The 20,896-nt window shown below is 45.1% G+C and overlaps 1 protein-coding gene across 1 annotated transcript; it reads right to left on the minus strand.

Annotated features, from left to right (window-relative positions):
* Positions 1-1,842: 1,842 nt before the first annotated feature.
* On the minus strand, positions 1,843-16,250 carry chmp4c (charged multivesicular body protein 4C). Its single transcript, XM_084326057.1, has 5 exons — positions 15,865-16,250; positions 4,017-4,194; positions 3,386-3,494; positions 2,451-2,577; positions 1,843-2,332 (listed from the first exon to the last, which is right to left on the minus strand). The coding sequence occupies exons 1-5, from the start codon at positions 16,142-16,144 to the stop codon at positions 2,271-2,273; spliced, it is 756 nt and encodes a 251-aa protein (XP_084182183.1). The 5' UTR covers positions 16,145-16,250; the 3' UTR covers positions 1,843-2,270.
* Positions 16,251-20,896: the final 4,646 nt, after the last annotated feature.

Raw genomic sequence — 20,896 nt, forward strand, 5'->3', positions numbered from 1 at the left:
ATCCCGCGGGTCGGGAGTCAATTTCACTATCAATCCCGTGATCAGGACGGGACGGGAAAGGATGGGGAACAAATATACTTAAAAGTTACATTTCTCCATATAGTCCTATGAACATGCGATGTTCTTTTTTTATGGCCATTCTCTGGTGTTTCGAATTCACTACCGTTAAAAAAAAACTGGGATAAAAACGGGATGGTCCAGTCAATTCTGTGACTTCAATCGGGATCGGGACAATACGGAGTCTACTGTACACTACAGCACGTCAGCAGCCAAAGAGCAGCGAACATAATTCTTGTTACGTGGATATCAAATTACATTCATATAAATATAACAACGTTCACCCTACGTTGATTATCTGTAATGTATGACTGTGACATAAGTTGTATTTTATTGATATTTCAATACAAAAATAGCAGTCTTCTTCTGTGCCATTTCCGGCTGATTAAGACGCTTCACGGCATATTACTGCCATCCACCGGTTCATATAAAATAGACACCCGCAGCATCTGAAACACGTAGCTAAACAAGTGGTACTTTGAATGTTTTATTTGTTTATATTATGAAACATTTGTCATCTATTTACAGTACAATAAAACATGTTACAAAAATCACTGTCATAGGCTCTCCAATGTTTTCAATATGATAAGCAGTCGATCCTGTAGGCCTACAGATACATGAAACGTCATTTAAACATAAGAACCAATAATAATAATGATAATAATCCTTCACTTAGTTTGAATGTACAAATATTTAGAAAAATGGCATATAGGTTTACAAAGAAAAGTCTACCTAGAAAACAATACAAAGAGCTTCATCGTTCCTAACAGACATTTTTATATTTTATTTATAGAAAAGCATAAAAATAAATCTTCATACCCTGTCCGTGTGTGTGTGTGTGTCTCTGTGTGTGTGCAATATGTCCGTCTGTCTCTGTGTGTGTGTCTGTCTGTCAGTGTGTGTGTGTGTGTGTGTGTGTCTGTCTGTCTCTGTGTGTGCGTGTCTGTGTCTGTCGTGTGTGTGTCTGTCTCTGTGTGTGTGCGTGTCTGTCTGTCAGTGTGTGTGTGTCTGTGTGTCAGTGTGTCTGTCTCTGTGTGTGTGTCTGTCTGTCTATCAGTGTGTGTCTGTCAGTGTGTGTGTGTGTGCGTGTCTGTCTCTGTGTGTGTGTGCGTGTCTGTCTGTCAGTGTGTGTGTCTCTGTGTGTGTGCGTGCGTGTCTGTGTGTCAGTGTGTGTGTCTGTCTCTGTGTGTCTGTCTCTGTGTGTGTGTGTGCGTGTGTCTGTCTGTGTGTGTGTGTGTGTCTGTCTGTCAGTGTGTGCGTGTCTGTCTCTGTGTGTGTGTGTCTGTCTGTCAGTGTGTGTGTGTGTGTGTCTGTCTGTGTCTGTCTCTGTGTGTCTGTCAGTGTGTGTATGTCAGTGTGTGTGTGTGTGTCTGTCTCTGTGTGTCTGTCAGTGTGTGTCTGTCTCTGTGTGTCTGTCAGTGTGTGTGTCTCTGTGTGTGTCTCTGTGTGTGTGTGTCTGTCTGTCTGTCAGTGCGTGTGTCTGTCTGTCAGTGTGTGTGTCTGTCTCTGTCTGTCTGTCAGTGCGTGTGTCTGTCTGTCAGTGTGTGTGTCTGTCTGTCTGTCAGTGTGTGTGTCTGTCTGTCAGTGCGTGTGTCTGTCTCAGTGTGTGTGTCTGTCTGTCTCTGTCTGTCTGTCAGTGTGTGTGTCTGTCTGTCAGTGCGTGTGTCTGTCTCAGTGTGTGTGTCTGTCTGTCTGTCTGTCAGTGCGTGTGTCTGTCTGTCAGTGCGTGTGTCTGTCTCAGTGTGTCTGTCTGTCAGTGCGTGTGTCTGTCTGTCAGTGCGTGTGTCTGTCTCAGTGTGTCTGTCTGTCAGTGCGTGTGTCTGTCTCAGTGTGTCTGTCTGTCAGTGCGTGTGTCTGTCTCAGTGTGTCTGTCTGTCAGTGCGTGTGTCTGTCTCAGTGTGTCTGTCTGTCAGTGCGTGTGTCTGTCTCAGTGTGTCTGTCTGTCAGTGCGTGTGTCTGTCTCAGTGTGTCTGTCTGTCAGTGCGTGTGTCTGTCTGTCAGTGCGTGTGTCTGTCTCAGTGTGTCTCTCAGTGTGTCTGTCTGTCAGTGCGTGTGTCTGTCTGTCAGTGCGTGTGTCTGTCTCAGTGTGTCTGTCTGTCAGTGTGTGTGTCTGTCTGTCTGTCAGTGCGTGTGTCTGTCTCAGTGTGTCTGTCTGTCAGTCAGTGCGTGTGTCTGTCTCAGTGTGTCTGTCAGTGTGTGAAAGATCATGTGAGTTAAGTTGCCCAGGCTGCGAGCATCTGCATGTCATCGTCGTCCTCAATCTTCTTCCTGGACGCTGTGAAAGGAGGTGGAAGCATTATGAACATTATGCATTTGCTGTAATAACCATTGTTTGGGTTTTATTATATTTATTGGGTATATCATCATCAGGTACTGGGTTTTCTTCTACTTACGCGCACGCTGACTGGGCCGAGTAGAGGGCAGTTTAGAGGTGGGCACACTGGGCAGTCTGCCCATGTTCTTCATCTTCTCCTCCATCTCCTCCTGCTCCAGCTCAGCCAGCTCTGCCAACAGCTCATCCTGACCAAACAAACAGGATTGTTTTTTTGTTTTGTTTAGAAAAAGAAAAAGAAAAGGGGCAGTTCACCAAAAAGAAACACGTTTTTCCTCTTTTCCCGGAGTGCTAATCTATCCATCCAGATAGTTTCGGTGTGATTTTCTAATGGAGCTGGTATTGACGGAGTTTGTCAAAAAATACATTGTTTGCAATGTACATAGTTACTCAAGATAATCCACAGACCTTGTTGTGATCAGTTTCATTTGGGGACTATTTTCTGCCAAAGCACACCCGCCATAATATACATTAAGATCAAAAAGAGGTCTGTGGCACACCGAAACTATTTGGATAAATAGATAGCACTCTGGGTAAGAGAAAGTGCCCCTTTAAGGCTATTTCTTATTTTATTAGAGATTGTATGATAACATCTTTATTATCCCAGAGGGATAAAATTGTGTCATTAATTGTGATAAATAGGACAGAAATATAGAAAAAGTAAACAAGAAAACAAAAAGATAAAATAAAGTAAATGAATAAAAGCACACATTTATATACATTAATAAATATTATTAAACATTAGAGTGAGGAACGAGAACAACGTGCAACAATGGTCATTAACCAGATTTGAACCTCTGTCGTCACAGTGCCTTAGCCCACTGAGTCAAGATGGAGTTTTAGAACAGTGGTATTTAATAGTGTGTAGTTGTGTTCATAACACATGGTACTCTCAAGGCCATATTCCACAGTTGGATCTGGAAATATGATTGACAGAAAGGCAGAAACAGGACATACAGTCCGTTTGACACCGATGCGTGAATAAAAGGTCTCTACCTCATCAAATGCATCGCCGAAAGGTTGGGAGATAGCATCACAGATCTCCTGGGCAAGTTCCTGTTGTTCTGTGATATCCTGCATCAGGGAGTCTATCTTGTCCAAGTCCCTGAGAGAGGGGGAGAGAGAGAGAAGAGGGGAGGAGACATTAGATTATTGGTCCAACTCATCATAAGCCTCCTCTTTTCACTATATAATTGAGATGGTAAGTTAATATGGGGAATGTTCTTCAAAACAGTTGTGTCAAAAGTGTCAATCTGGGACTTACCTGTAGACTAATGAAAAATAACAGCTTCACATCCCACTTTAACAAAGAAAGTATTCATACCAACTGTATCTCCTGATGGCAAGATTTTCGTCAATCCCCTTTGAAAGTGTCTTAATCAATTATATAAACACAGCCAGTAATGGTGCAAAATAAGCCTGTGTATTTGCAGGTATAAATTCAAACCATTTCAAATAACTTGGCATGTGAATGTGATACATCATCCAAAAAGTACTCAACCACCAGTCTTTATGAATTTACACAACACTCCAATGTATTATCTTCCAACCATTTTAGTTTGAAAATAGTGTAAATCTGTTGTCGAGGATTTAGTTGTGCACCCGTTTAAACCCAAGTCACACTCACATGTTCTGGTGGGCCCCCTTGATGGCCTTGGCAGCGAAGCCCATGGTCTTGAGGACCTCAGTGTTGGTATTGGCATTCTCCAACGCCTCCCTCTGGAACTCGATGGTGGAGAGGGTGCCGTCGATCTGGGTGAGCTGCTGCTCACAGCGCTTCTTCCTCTTCAGGGCCTGCAGGGCAGCTGGTGGAGTAGAGTGAAGTGTTATCGAGACAATGAAGACACTTCACGTCACTGGACTCAAGTTTACTCAGTTTGACATAACCGCTTACATACATACTGGTGCACCATATATATCGCCCTGGTCGCTCACCGGCATTATATAGTCCCTACTGCATATCACTTCATCCGCCTTGTTTAGCTGTATTGCCCCATATATACTTTCCCAGAATGCCAACCTTCCTTAGCAGAACATATGTAGAACAACACTATGTCAATAGTCCACTGAAATCACATCACCAAGTAGTGCAAATATAGTCAATAGTCAACTGAAATCATATCACAAAATAGTGAAATACTCCCCCCTTTTTGTTTTTAGAAGTCAACCTTCAAGACAATAATGAAAACAAAGTAACAGAGTCCCCATGATGACTTAGACTTGTGCTCCTGGTGTTATGGTGTTATTCTGACCTTATGTAGTGGGTGGGTATACTACAAAATATAAAGGATTTTTTCCCCCCTTATTAATCTATTATATTATTTTTGTACAACGATAGCTGGATGCCATGTTCCTCTATCCTTGTTCATCACAGTCACATGCTGACCGGGGCAGAGTGGGGGTAATTCTCTGCGGCAGCTGCGGTCGTGCTCTTTTAGGTCCGCTGTTCTGTTCCATGCAAATCCTATGCTCCTCCCTGCCTGGATCTGCCCGACTTGGCAGCAGGGTGATGACAGGTCTCCCAAATATCAACTCTGCTGGTGATGGATCATGGACGTTTACTGTCGATGGGCGTTGCTCTAACTTGTAGTAATGCCATCTGCAGATTGCCTCCTTGTTCCAGGGTTTTTGTCACAATTGATTTGATGTGTCTCACGTGCCTTTCAATGAACCCGTTGCTCTTTGGGTAATGGGGAGAGCTTGTGGTGTGTTTTACTCCCCAGTCTGTTACAAACCTTTTGAAGGCCTGCCCTGTGTACTGTGGACCATTATCTGTTAGGATCTCATCCATCCACTCGGCCGAACAACGACAGGTACATCCGCATCTTTTGTGTGACTGCATGGCTAGACACATTAGGCATTTCATCCACCAGTGGATATTTGTAATACCTGTCCAGTCAGAAGGAACTGGCGACCTTTGACCTCGAATAGGTCAGAAGCGATAGACCGCCATGGTTTTGATGGTATGTTGTGTGGGTGGAGAGGTTATTTTGAGTTTGAATCTTGATGTTCCACACACACTCTGCAGGATCTGCACACTCTTTTGATGTAGACAGACAGACAGTCATTCATTTTGATCCAATAGACACTTTCTCTTGCAAGGCGACACGTTTTCTCAATCCCTTGGTGGCCCACATGTAACCGTTTCAGTATGTCATCAGTCATGGAGTCTGGAATGAGTACCTGTCTGCCTTTGAATATGACTCCTGATTCCATTGCGAGCTCATCGCTGAAGGACCAGTAAGCATGCAGGTCCTTCGGCAAGTCTTTGATGTGCTCTGTCCATCCTTGGTGAATCACTTCTTTTGCCGCTTTTCCACTGCATAGTACCTACTCGACTCTACTCTACTCTACTCTGCCTTTTCGGTTTGGTTGATTCTGTATGAAAAGTGCTATACAAATAAAGTTATTATGATAATAATACAAATAATAACTTTATTTATATAGCACCTTTCATACATGGATTGCAGCTCAAAGTGCTTCACAGCAAATAACAGGCATACAATTAGCATACAGAATAAAAGCAATGCATAAAGTGCAGACAGAAGAATAGGCATAAAATAAGTACAATAAGTACAGTGTTACTCGAAGGCATGTGAACCCCCCCGGAACAGCCAGTCCCCCAAACACCCCACACATCAATCCCTACCACATCCACATCCAAGACACACCCCCTGATAAAGCACGTCATGATCGAAGGAAAACACAAACAGCCCGCATGCCACTCACACCGCCATGCATGGCGACGGGAGTGCCACCCCTGCGGGCCGCCCCATTTCCCCTGGTCCTGGCGACCCCGCCACCACGAGGAAACCAGCGAACCCCACGCTCCGACCCCCAAATTCCACGGAGGAATGACACGTAATAATAATAATACATTTTATTTGGTGGCGCCTTTCACAGCACCCAAGGTCACCTTACAGATCATAGAAAAAAACACAGCAAGGCAGTTAAAAGTCAAGGTTAAAAATAAACAGGAAGTATAAAAACAGTGAAGTTAAAATAACAAACAGCAGGGGGTATAGGACAGTGACAGAGGTTATAGTGAATATGCGAGTTTGAACAGATGCGTTTTCAGTTGTGATTTGAATGATGATAGTGAGTCAGACTGTCGGATATGTCAGTGGGGGGCAGGGAGTTCCGGAGTCTGGGAGCCGAGCAGCTGAAAGATGAAGAACAAGACCAATGCGCGAAACACCTGAAAAACTGACCAGTCCAAAGGGGCCCACACATCCCCAAGCAACATTACATATACAATAGCCTCTTTACAGTACAGTAATCATGTCTTCAAATGTTATCCATATTAAATAAGACAATAAAGATATGAATTCAATTAAAAGCTAGTTTAAAAAGGTACGTTTTGATCTGTTTTATAGAAGTGTCAACCGAGTTTGCTGTCCTATTGACCTGCGGGAGAGTGTTCCAGAGTGTTGGGGCGTAGTAGATGCCACAATAATAATGTGGTTATCATTCATCTCTAGATGACAGAATTGTACACAACAACTTCATCATGATATGATGCTGTCCACATGTACATGGACAAAAAAAGAATGTCACCCCGCCATTTTCAAAGAAAATCCTGTCCACACCAAGGGTGTTTTATAAAATCTCTCAACAGACCTGATGGCACATTGCAGGAAGCTCTCCATGATACTGAGCTCTCCAGCTCTCCAAAATACTGTATTTTAAAACAATATCCATATACGTGTGGACAGGGCCGTTGATCGTGATGTTAACGTTTTCCAAAAGCTCCCTTCCACCCGTCCTCATGTACAGTATACAGGAGCAGACATGAACACAGAATGAAGAACGTCCACCCTGGAAGGCGTTATCAAAAAAGCTTACTTTTCAGTGACGCAAAACTCGTTTTTGTGCGGGCGGGAGGTCAAAACGCATTTTTTGAAAAACATCTGTATACATGTGGACACGACAAACACCGCCCTCACTAGGAAGTGACTCTAAGGGTGTCAGGACCTTCTGGTTCTGAGGAAGAGAACAGACTCTTCACACCACAACTGCCTCCACGAAATAAAAACCTGGATGTCATCTAACCTTCTCAAACTGAACAACAATAAAACTGAGCTCATGGTTGTGGCACCCAAGGTCCTCCTCCGAAAGGTTGGAGATCTCACCCTGGTTATAGACAGCTGCTCCATCTGCCCTTCCCCAAAGGTCCGCAACCTGGACGTTATCCTGGACTCCACCCTTTCTTATCAAGCCCATGTCAGTTCCAAATCCGCCTTCTTCCACCTCAGAAACATCTCCAGACTCCGACCATCACTTTCCGACTCCACAGCTGAGACTCTCATCCATACCTTCGTCACCTCCCGCCTGGACTACTGCAACTGGGTCCTGTCTGGGGTTCCAAGCAAAACCCTGGACAGGCTCCAGTATGTTCAAAACTCAGCTGCCAGGGTTCTCACCCGCACCAAACCCTGGCAGCAGATCACCCCCACCCTCATCCACTTCCACTGGCTCCCCATCAAATCCTGCATCACCTACAAAACCCTCCTGCTCACCTACAAATCCCTCCACGCTCTGGCACCTCAGTACCTCACTGACCTCCTCCACCCCTACACTCAGCCATGGTCCCTGCGATCCACAGACACTGGTCAGCTCTCCATCCCCCGAACCAGACTGCAGACCTTCAGTGTGGCAGCTCCCAATCGTCCAGGTGTCTCTCTTCGTTTCTTGCCCGGCCTCTGTGCCGTGACATCCGTTTAGAAAACACCCTATTCATCATTCATGTTTCATCTCAGCTATGGTCTGGGTTTAGTGACTCGACATGACGGGGGAGTAGCATCCCTCCACATAACTGACATGCCCAACAGTCAGTCACGACATCCCAACACGAGACAACGGACAACTTACACTAACTGTCATGACATCACAACAGCACACAACATGAGACAACGGACAACTTACACTAACTATCATGACATCACAGCAGCACACAACACGAGACAACGGACAACTTACACTAACTATCATGATGACATCACAACAGCACACAACGGACAACTTACACTAACTATCATGACGTCACAACAGCACACAACGGACAACTTACACTAACTATCATGACATCACAACAGCACACAACGGACAACTTACACTAACCGTCATGTAGGGCTGCACAATTAATTGATTTTAAATCGAAATCGCGATTTGGAATGATGCAATTATCAAATCGAAAAAGAAAAAAAATCGCAATTTAAATTTTTTTTTTAATTTTTTTTTTTTTTTTAACCAGGAAGTCCCATTGAGATACAAGATCGGTTTGGGAGGGGCGGCTAGGTGGTGTAGTGGGCAAGGCGCTCGCCACCAATGCAGGAGACGCTGGGTTCGAGCCCAGCTCTCCGCATTGCTATCAGCTTGGCTGGTCGTTCATACTAATACAATTGGCAGTATTAGGGGGTGGGAAGCTGATGGGTGGGGATCGGACGTTGTGGACAGCGACTCCTACAGATCGGTTTGTGCGCCTGCGCAGCAGAATCAGGAAGTGACGGGGCGGCGTGTCCCTCCCACGCAGACCCCCGCCGCTGAGAGATCGCGCTGTGCAGGTGAAAAAATGCGACGGCTGCTTCCTCGAGTACCGGAGGAGACACGTGATGTAAGGCTTCGTCCACATTGCAGCCGGCTTGTGGGAGGCATGGCCTAACAGCGGTCGAGACAGGGGATGGTAGAATTGGACAATACGAAATTGGGATGGGAGAAAAAATAGAAAATGGGGAAAAAAAAAAAAAGTAGATACAAAAAAATTATCGGTTTGGGAGAGGGAGATAAGGGGTTTTAGATTGTGTGTTGTGAAGTTTAGACTTCAGAGAGGGAGAGTAAAGTACAAAAAAAAAGTACCGTTGGGTACCGGTATCTGAACGGGGTAAGTGACTTCCAAGTTGTCGAAGAAGAACGAGACAGAGATATGTTTACTCTTCCAAAACAGCTGTACTGTTTATTATCAGGGATAAGAGTATAATGCAAGTACAGTGATAAAGCCTTTAGGTCAGGACAAAGGATAGAGCAAACGTTAAATAGGCACATACTAAACATTCCACGCTGTCGATGAGTGACAGCAGTCTGTCAACCAATGACAGCACCCAGGTGTGACAGACAATTAGTGATGACAGCAATCAGTGGTGACATACAAGGTGAACCCATAACAACAGGAGTGACCCAGGTAGACAGTAGGATACTATCCTAAGGAGGATAGTCTCCCGAACGTTACAGGTATCGATTCCCAGGTAAAAAGAAACATTTTCAGGCTCTGTGTCCTGAAAAGACCCACGCGTAGGCCAGATGCAAGCCGCATTTTACAATAAACCTCTGCGGGGCTGCTTTAAAAAATATATATTATAATCGCAAATTTAATCGCAATCGCAATATCTGTCAGAAAAATCGCAATTAGATTATTTCCCAAATTACTATTGGTTCTATGTGTTGGGATTGTCTTATAAATTGTGCTAAAGGTTCTAATGATAGATCGAATAGTCCGGGACTAAGAGGGCAACCCTGTCTGGCTGAGCGTGATACCGGAAAGATATCGGAGATGACTGGGCACACAACATAAAATTTGTTTATATGCGGACGACGTAATATTGTTCATGCAAAACCCCAACAACACATTGCCGCATATACTCAAGTTGATAAGAGAACTTTGGTGATTTATCGGGATTTAAAATAAATTGGCCTAAGTCGGCTTTTCTTCCTCTTAACATCAGTGCAAAAAAAGACACAACCCTCCCAGGTGCGATACCCATGGTCAAACATTTTAGATGCTTGGGTGTGGAAATATTTCCCACCATAAGACAAACGGTGAAGCACAATTACACAAAAATACAGAACAAAATCAAAGACGACCTGGACAGGTGGGCAAAACTTAAAAACTCAGTACAGGCAAGGGTATCAATAGTTAAGATGGATGTATTACCAAGAATCAATTTCTTCAGCTCAATGCTTCCGTTACCTCCTCCAGAGGGCTACTGGAAAAGATTACAAACCTCCACATACAAATTTATTTGGAATAACAAACCACCTCGCATAAAAAGATCCACCGCACAGAGAAATAAAGCAGACGGTGGCATGGCAGTTCCAGATTTTTTACAATATTTTAAGGCTTTCACATTAAGACCATTGAAGATATGGTTTGACCCCCAGGCTTTGGTATCTTGGAGAGAATTAGAAGAAAACATAGTAGCCCCACAGAGACTGAAAGACATAGCACACACTAAACTTTCAATCAAGCATTGTGAGCGAGAATTTGGCCCAATAATTACCCATGCAATCAGAACATGGCGGGAAACACAAAAGAAATATCCTAACCCTCAAGAATGGCATAATCACACTCCCATATTCAATAACAATGCACTCTTAATGGGAAAACGCCCTATAAGATTCCCTATATGGGAAGAGCAAGGCATACACTCATTAGGGGATATTTTTAATAACCAGGGCCTCTGTAGTTATGTCGAAATATGCACAAAGTTTAACCTCACCGAGTCCACATGGCTTTTTTACATACAGTTACGACTTTGTCTGAGGTCTCACGGTGTTCCATTACTCATAACAATTGAACACCACAGATACCACACATTTTTCTATGAAAGAGAAACATTGGGAGGTTTTGTATCAGGTTTTTATTATCAATTACTAACGTCCTCGTATGAAACCCTTCAACTAGACACTGTCTGGAGGAGGGATATACCAGACCTGGAAAATGACTTTGATTGGCAAGGAGCCTGGGCAAATGTCCGACTTACATCAAGGAACCCGGATCATCAACAAATCAATCTGAACTATATTCACAGGACATACTTGACTCCTATAAGGCTGTGCAAAATGGGGCTTAAACAAGACTCCAAATGCTCCCAATGTACAAATGGGGACGAAGGAACATTTATGCACATGTATTGGGACTGCCCACCAGTTAAGGCATTCTGGAAAGATGTGTCCCAACAATTATCAATACTCGTATCTTGGAATATACCTGTACACCCCTCGGTATTACTATTGAATGATGTTTTTGAGTTTGCAGTGAATCCACAACTAAAGAGATTGGTTTTATCGGGTATCACAGTAGCTAAAAAACTGATCGCATCACGTTGGTTTCAACCGGAAAAAATTTGCCGAAAAGTGTGGTTTCTTACATATCTCGATGTGATATATCAAGAAATATCTACAGCAAGAATTCTGGGTCTCAATGAATCCAAAATGTCAATGTGGTTAGAAGTGGTGGAGAGAATAAAAGCTAGCTTATAATGGTAGTGTCTGGTTAGGAGTGAGGGATAATGGAGGTACTATCCAAGAGGGGGTCCGGGAGGGGGGGGTTCGAGCTGGAGCATATGTGTGTAGGGTTTTAGAAAATAGGTATTAGGGGTATATTATATACTAACATTTATATAATTGTAATTTCGCTGGATATACACTGTATACGGTTAAAATGTTATTATAGACTATTTTTGTTTTATCTTGTTTCTGTACTTGCATGTATTTTAACCACCTTTACTGAAAGTTTCATTATGCATTGTGTGTTGAGTACTGACTTTTAATAATTTTTGTTTTGCAATAATAAAAAAAATATATAAAAAAAAAATAAAAAATTATTTCCCAAAATCGTGCAGCCCTACTGTCATGACATCACAAAAGCACATAACACAAGACAACGGACAGACCAACTTACACTAACTGTCATGACATCACAACAGCACACAACGGACAGACCAACTTACACTAACTGATCATGACATCACACGAGGCAACGGACAGACCAACTTACTGCTGGTCGCAGCTAAGAATCTCTCTTAAGTAAAACGCTTTTCTAGCCAATCCAGTAGAGAGAATACTTACTTCTACTTGCTGTGTGACATCTAGTGATACTGGCAAAACCCAAAATCAGATAACAATATAATCTGACAAGGGAACTGTAGCTGCCAAGGGCGTATACTAATTTAAATCTGGGGACACTATATCCATTATTTCTGCTTTCAACCTGAGTCCCTACAGCTCTGGGAACAGCTCTGGGAACAGTCAACAACATGAGTCTACAGCTCTGGGAACAGCTCTGGGAACAGTCAACATGAGTCTACAGCTCTGGGAACAGTCCACAACAGTCAACATGAGTCTACAGCTCTGGGAACAGTCCACAACAGTCAACATGAGTCTACAGCTCTGGGAACAGCTCTGGGAACAGTCAACATGAGTCTACAGCTCTGGGAACAGTCCACAACAGTCAACATGAGTCTACAGCTCTGGGAACAGTCCACAACAGTCAACATGAGTCTACAACTCTGGGAACAGCTCTGGGAACAGTCAACATGAGTCTACAGCTCTGGGAACAGTCCACAACAGTCAACATGAGTCTACAGCTCTGGGAACAGTCCACAACAGTCAACATGAGTCTACAGCTCTGGGAACAGTCCACAACAGTCAACAGCTCTGGGAACAGTCCACATGAGTCCCTAAAGCTCTGGGAACAGCTGAGCCTCTGGGAACAGTCCACAACAGTCCTGGTGGTGGAGAACTAGCTGTTGCTCCTGACGTCACTTGTGATGATGTTTTTTGTCGTGCTCATCAAGAAGCACATCTATGCTGGCTGGCTGGGAAGTTTTGTTGTTTTGGTGTCTGTGTATGTAAATAAGTTGTACTGTGCACTCAATGGCGATGCATGTCGCTGATTGGGAGGCTGTATTAGGTTATAGGGCCAACTGGCACAGTTTGAATAGTTTTTTTTTTTTGTATTATTATTATTATCCCTTGATTCATAACACGTCGCTAGATTGCTTGGTATTTTTTATTTTTTTTCAACAGAGCAAGTCATCAATAAATGTCTCTTTAGATTTTTATGATGATTATGATGGCGTCGAGTGTGCGTTTGTTGCGAACAAGGTAATTTATTTGGAATAATTAAGTGTCTTTATGTACCGGATCAAATGAGCGTTTGAGCTCCTTTTTTTCTTTTTTAAACTTCGATTTAAATTGTTTATTAGGAGGAACGTAATGTATTCATTCATGGGTATTAATTGGTATTTTGTCATCTTGTTACTTTGAATTGTGGACTAATGTTTAAATTTAATGTTAAAGTGTATCTTTATATGGTAACGTTTTTTTTTTTTTTTTTAAAGAACATGCTTGACAGTTTCGGTACGGAGAGCGTCCTGTTTATCAGGGGAGAAGTTTATTATTGCAATGGTATGTTGCTTTGGATCCTCAATCTCTATCAACTCCATCGATGCACTCATCTTGCTCTATGTCCCCATGGTTTTCTGGGTTTGGAAACCCGTCTGAGGGTGTCTGCCAGGACGATTTGAGTACCGGTTCGGGACATGACTTCATAATTGTACCCTTGCGTCTTTATCAGCATGCGCTGGAGTCATGGTGGTGCAGCATGCAGCGGTTTTGCACATATGGTGACGAGTGGTCTGTTACCACAAGAAATTATTTCCCATACAGGTAAGTGTGGTATCACTGCATCCCATAATACGATGGCTAGCATCTCTCGCTCTATGTTGCTGTATCTTCTTGACTGGCAGTCAGTCAGTGTTTTTGAGCCAAAAGCAACATGGCATGAGTCTGTTGTTCTGCACCAAAGCAATGCCCAATCCTTTATGTGACGCATCCACTTCAAGGGTTAAAGGTGTGTTTGGGTCATCATAGTACTTCAGACACACATGCTCGGTGACTGTTGACTTCAGGTCCTCGAAGCATTTCTGGTGGTCAGTGTCCCATATCCATGGCGCTTAGTTTTTTAGCAGCCCCCTCAAGGTGCGAGCCTTATCTGCAAACGTTGGTATGTAGGGGGACAGGTATGTTAGCATTCCCATGAATCTATGCAGATCTTCTTTGTTTTGGGGTGTTGGCATGTGTTGACATTAAATCTCCCGTCGTGCTTTGTAGGCAATCCACTACTGTTACCGCTGTCACCATGAAGTGTTATCGAGACAATGAAGACACGTAGACTGGAGTCTGGACTCAAGTTTACTCAGTTTGACATAGCCGCTTACATAGATACTGGTGCACCCATAGCCACCCATATATATCGTCCGTGTCGCGCACCGGCATTGTATAGTCCCTCCCTACTGCATATCACTACAGCAGCGTCACCCTCATTGACTGTCATTGTCCTGGGCTGGGCGTTCCCTGACAAATGACAAGCACAGGAGCTTCACATTATATAATGACGTTTATTCATAGGTTTACAGTGATGATGATTCAATAGGAAATGAATGCAGTAGCCGAAGGTCCCAAGGCGTCAAGGGTCAAACGCCACCTGCTGGTCCAATTATATACCGCCATCATACAAAGCATACTCACCTCTTCAATCACAGTCTGGTACGGTTCCGCACAAAAACTCTCCATTCAAAAACTTCAGCGCATCATTAATAAGGCCTCCAAAATCATAGGATGTGACCTTCCTTCCCTGGACTCCATCTTCACCTCCCGCACAACCACCCGCGCCAGAAAAATTGTATTGCTAAGGTAAGGACCCCTCACACCCAGCACACCCCCTGTTTCAGCCCCTGCCCTCAGGTAGGCGCTTTAAGTCCATCTTTTCAAAAACCACCCGCTTCAAGGACAGCTTCTTCCCTACCGCCATTCGGACCCTGAACTCCCTTGGCCCCCCTCTCACACTAACCAAGCTCCTGACCGATGGACTAGATTCTTCTGTGTGTTTATGTTGTGCTGTGTCGTGCTGTGCTGTATTTATGTATTTATTGTGTCATGTTGTACTGTATTATGTATCCACTCTGTACCGATCAAGAATACCACCAACCTGGTTGTGTGGCAATAAAGGAGACTTGAACTTGATAAACTGGCCCCTGTAAATGTCCTAACCCCCTCCAATGTACAGTAAATGTCCTAACCCAACCCCCTCCAATGTACAGTTACCCCCCCCCCTCCAATGTAGTTCCCCCCCCCCCCCCACCCAACCTACCCAACCTCCTCCAATGTTCAGTTTCTTCAGACTCTTTTTGTATCACAAACAGTACTGTGTATTTGTAAATCTGGTATGTCATAAATGTCTAGATGTAGCAGTAGTAGTACTATGTCATGTGTATGTCATTATGTTAAGATGAATTGAACATGGGGAACCCTGATGTAAACAAGACGAATGTCTTTCTCTGGTCTGCAGCATCCCCTTAACAATTACTGTGTATTGAGCTGTACTGTACTGTACTGTACCCATTCTGCAATCTGTTAATACAATTTTCAATCAATCAATCAACAGAGTTGTAGCAGGGAGCCATTACTTGACTGGCTTTAAAACTGGTAGCATATTCACACACCTTTCACAATATATATATATATATATATATATATATATATATATATATATATATATATATATATATATATATATATATATATATATATTCCCTATATAGTTGGAAAATTATTACAACTCCAGTAACCTACCTAAGACTCAGGTCAGGTGCATGAGAGATTAATGCAGAGAGCCACTGGGTTGATGCAGTACATACCCCGTTTATTTTTGATGCCATTCTTCTTGGCTATCATTATTTCTTGCTCTATTTTCTTCTCCAAGTATTCTTGTTTTTTGCTCAACATTTCCTCGGTCTCTCGAAGTTTGTGAATAGCCTCCTGTGGAGAGGGTCCTGTCCGCGAGCGGTGTTTCGATTTGGAAGAACTCGACGACGGTTTGGAAGAACTCGACGACGATTTGGAAGAACTCGACGACGATTTGGAAGAACTCGACGGCGAGCTCGAGCTCCCCTTGAACATTTTCGAAATTTTGCTCATTGTGATACTTTTATCTGTAGACGATCACTCCACGAGTATTGCAAATATACTGCAATGAACTTAACCGCCCTGTGTCAAACCGAGCGGTGGAATTTCCAGCCCGACTTTGTACATTCAAAAACAACCAGTGAGCAGCGCACACCTTTCATCACCACACCTTACTCGAGTAGGGTCCAGCTGCAGCGCTGGAGAATCCTCTCAAGATACAAGATACAAGATACAAGAGTTTTATTTGTCACGGCATACAGGCAGGGCCGCAGGAAGTCAGTCAGCATTGGGGGTGCTGAGATAAGTGATATAATAATAACGTCATAGGTTTACCACTCTGTTAAACCAACACTCTCGTTCACTAGAGGAGACCACTGCCCAACTCCGCGCTCTCACGCTCAGCTCTGCGGAGCGTGCGAGACAAACAATGTAACCGTTTTGATGCATACATCTCTGCCCAGCCTACCCCACCTGTCGCGCCCCCGTACAGAGAGCCCCATGTCCCCGCACCAGAATGCTACGACAGGGACGTCTCTAAATGTCGTGCCTTTATTTTTCAATGTTCACTATTATTCGGACAACAGCCGCACACCTTCCAAAGTGATACATCTAAAATCGCTTACCTGTCGGCAGTGTCGGGTCTGCTCAAGGGTCCTGCGTTAGAATGGGCAACAGCTCTCCACTTCAGTCAGTCCTCCCTCTGCAATTCGTTCCCCGCATACATCGCCGACATGCAAAAGGTCTTCGACCACCCTCCCGGGGGCTCAGATAGTTCTGCTGGCTTGTTTGCCATCCGCCAGGGAAACCGCAGATATTCCTTTACTGCGAATTCAGCGTCCCAAAAACGATTCCAGGCCGTTTTTACCAACGGATTTACAGTTCTGCGTTGACGCTTCCAGGCCGCGTCTATTCTTAACCCAACGCATGTTTCACGCTGCTTTAATAACACTGCATTATCGAGACAGCGCCCCTATGAGGATCTGGCAATGAATTCCAAGAGTAGGGTAAATCTGCAGTGCCGCTCCGCTCTGTGACATTGAGTAGCCTCGGTATTACAATGGAATAAAAGCCCAAACAACCTTGCAGTTGCAGTTACACTCCCCGCCAGCAGGGGGTGCTGCAGCCCCCGCAGCACCCCCACTTGCCGTGTCCCTGCATACAGGTATACAGTGGAATGCGGGGGGTCTTGCCCGCAACGATGTGCATAATACAATAGTAATAATATATAATAAGAATCCAACCAATAGAGCGACATTGTGCAATAAACAAGTAAACAAAGTAGGGCATATCGATATCTGTACATGAGTTATTTACAGAGCATGGTAGGACATGCTAGGTCCTGTGGTAGTGAAGTACATTGTTAGCTACGGATGAGGCACTGGGTCTTTATGTACACTGCTATACAATGCTATATTATACAATCTCAAGCTCTACTATACTATTCTTAAAGTGACCTTTCCTTCTGTAAAGTGTCCATAAGTGTGAGCATGTGCAGCATGAGTGTGTGTGTGCTCATGTTAAAGTGGCTGCTAGTGTGTGAGCGTGTACAGTGTGTGTGTTGTGTGTGTGCTCATGTGTGCTTGTGCGTGGAGAGTTCAGTGTTCAAGGCTCTGATGGCCTGGGGGAAGAAGCTGAGCCGAAGTCTCTCTGTCCTCATTACTGGTGTTCGCAGGCGTCTGCCTGACCGCAGCAGCATGAACAGGCTGTTGTTGGGGTGGTGAGGGTCTTTCATTATCCTGCAGGCTCTGGATTTGCACCTCTTGTTGTATAGGACCTGCAGGGTTGGTAGTGCAATACCCGTGGTACGCTCGGCTGAGTGCACCACTCTCTGTAGGGCCTTCTTGTCCTGTTCCGTGCTGTTGCCATACCAGGCAGTGATGTTTCCAGTCAAGATGCTCTCTACAGCTCCGGAGTAGAAGGACTGGAGTATCTTCCCAGATACTCTGAACTTCCTTAACTGTCTGGGGTGGTAGAGGCGCTGCTTCGCCTTTTTTACAACTGAGTCTATGTGTGTTGTCCATGTCAGGTCCTCTGAGATGTGGACCCCCAGGTACTTGAAGCTGCTCACCCTGTCCACGGTAGCCCTGTTTATCCTCAGTGGTGTGTGTGTATCCTGCTGTCTCCTCCTAAAATCCACGATCAGCTCCTTGGTTTTACCAATGTTCAGGAGCAGGCTCTTGTCCTGGCACCAGCGTTCCAGTACCACAACCTCCTCCCGGTAGGCCTTCTCGTCGTTGTCCGAGATCAGCCCCACCACCACTGTGTCATCCGCAAACTTCACTATGGAGTTGGAGCTGAACTTGGCCACACAGTCGTGTGTGTATAGTGAGTACAGCAGGGGGCTCAGAACACAGCCCTGGGGGGACCCGATGCTCAGGGTGATGGTGTTGGAGGTCTGACCCCCCACCCTGACCGCCTGGGGCCTTTCGCTCAGAAAGTCCAATATCCAGGCGCTCAGAGCGGAGCTCAGACCCAGCTCGATCAGCTTGTCCACCAGTCTGGTGGGGACTATGGTGTTGAACGCTGAGCTGTAGTCAATGAACAACAGTCTCACATAGCCCCCCTTCTGGCGGTCAAGGTGAGAGAGGGTGCTGTGCAGTACCTGGGAGGCCGCGTCGTCAGTGGACCTGTTTGTTCTGTATGCAAATTGCATAGGGTCCATATCACTGGGGAGGGAGGCACAAATGTGCTCCTTGACCAGCCTCTCGAAACATTTCATGGCCACAGAGGTGAGTGCCACCGGTCTGTAGTCATTTAGACATGTTGGGGAGGGTTTCTTCGGTACAGGGATGATGGTAGACCGGTGGCACTCACCGGTAGGAGGGATGTATACTGCTGATGACCGTGGTAAACTCTCGGGGTAGGTGGAAAGGGCGACATTGAATGGAGAGATGTTCCATGTCCGGGGAGCATGAACGGGAGAGTACCTTTATCTCCTTGGGGTTAACCCAACCGTTGTTGGTAATGAGGCAGACACCCCCGCTGATGCTCTTACCGGAGGCTGGCTTCCGTGCGGTCCGCTCGGAAGATGGTGAAGGAGTCCGAGGGAGAGACGCTGTGGTCCGAAGTCGCTGGCTTCAACCATGTCTCCGTAAAGCACAAGATGTTGCAGTCTCTCACTTCTCGTTGGAATCGGACCCTCGCTCTCAAATCGTCCATCCTACCCTCTAGCGAACGTGCATTAGCCAGAAAGATGGATGGGATCGCCGGGCGGTGAGCAGATCTTTTTAATCTCAATCTGATTCCTCCTCTCTTTCCTCTGTGCTTCTTCTTGCCGATTCTTTTGTCCTTATCCCGCCTGATCTCTGATGGCCAATCTTGGCATAAAGTGTCTCTAAACTCCTATATTTTATTTTTTTGATCTTTTCCCCCCTCTTTTTTTCCGATTTTTCTCCCATCCCACTGTTAGTCGTTATGCCAATTCCCAACCCCCTTCCTGGTTGTTGCGCACCCCCCCCCCCCCCCCCCCCCCCCCCCCTACTGTTGGTCCGGGAGGCCACATGTTTTCCTCCGACACATGTGCAGCCCAGCCGGCAGCCAGCCTGGCAGCGCAGATTCTCACCGGGAGAGTGTAACGTGTGGAAGGTCACACTACCTTTCTCCAGATCCTACCCTCGCTGTGCAGGCGCCCCGACCGAACTGTAGGGGTCGCTGTCCACAACGCCCAGGACCAACCCATGGCTTCCCTCCCCCTAACTCAGCCAAACAAGTTAGTATAGCGATCAGCCCAAGCCAAGGCAATGCTGACTCTCCGGGAGTCGAGACCGCAGCTTCTTGCATTGGTGACGAGCACAATCTCCGCTGCGCCACCAGCCCCTAAACTCCTCTTTAAGTCCGGAGTTTAGGTCAATAAGTGACTGGCGGTCGTATGACGTCCCCGCCAGTGCTGTTTCCATGAAAAAAGTAGTAAGAATAAACATAATGACTAAAAGTGTGCACAATCGTTGCGGACCAAAACCGACGGCGACTAACCTGAGCCGCGCCATCTTACAAATGAGAAATTCTCAAGGGGCAAGCCTGTGGCAGCCACAGAGAGCGCGCTGATTGGCGGAAAGTACGGACGTTTCTCGAAGTACTCGGATCAGATTTTTTTCCGTAGCCTATGTTTGCGAAGACGCTCTCTGATTGGCTAGCCGCGTACAGCGAAGACCCTCTCTGATTGGTTTAGCGCCGAAGGGTCTCTTCCACATATTCAACAACAATTGATATGTTGTTCCCTAACCCTAACCTTAACCTAAACCTTAACCCTAACCCTAACCTTAACCTTAACCTTAACCCTAACCTTAACCTTAACCTTAACCCTAACCCTAACTCTAAGCATAACCCACTTCGAAAGAGGGCCAAAGCATAACCACTTTGAAGCAGAGAATATATATGTACAAGGTGGAAGAGACCCTTCGGTGCTAAACCAATCAGAGAGGGTCTTCGCTGTACGCGGCTAGCCAATCAGAGAGCGTCTTCGCAAACATAGATACGGAAAAAAATCACGCCTCGGAGGTGCATGTCGTATTTATGCTTGAGATAAATAATCATTCAGGACAAGGAGAGTACGTTAGCATCTTTATTGCGACGTCAGCAATACGAGTGTGACTCTAACGTAGGCTAGTAGCCAACTGAGTATCAGGACCCCGTATGTGGGTACTTAAAACAGAAAGGTGCGCCTAGCGCGCCTGTCATAAAATGACATATTCAAGGCATGAATATTACATCCTCCTTCTTTTAAAGAAAACTTTATAAGCTACTAACAACAGACTGCAAGTAAAA

Source organism: Notolepis coatsorum, assembly GCF_963971535.1.
Source record: "Notolepis coatsorum genome assembly, chromosome: 12".
Lineage (NCBI taxonomy): Eukaryota > Metazoa > Chordata > Actinopteri > Aulopiformes > Paralepididae > Notolepis > Notolepis coatsorum.

Bases quoted from the DNA above. Each gene is read 5' to 3' on its own strand.
- chmp4c (XM_084326057.1), bottom strand. From the start codon at position 16,144: ATGAGCAAAATTTCGAAAATGTTCAAGGGGAGCTCGAGCTCGCCGTCG. The intron at 2,578-3,385 runs GTAGAGACCTTT...TTGTTTGGTCAG, and splicing joins TCGGCGATGCATTTGATGAG to GATGAGCTGTTGGCAGAGCT. The intron at 2,333-2,450 runs GTAAGTAGAAGA...CTCCTTTCACAG, and splicing joins TCGGCCCAGTCAGCGTGCGC to CGTCCAGGAAGAAGATTGAG.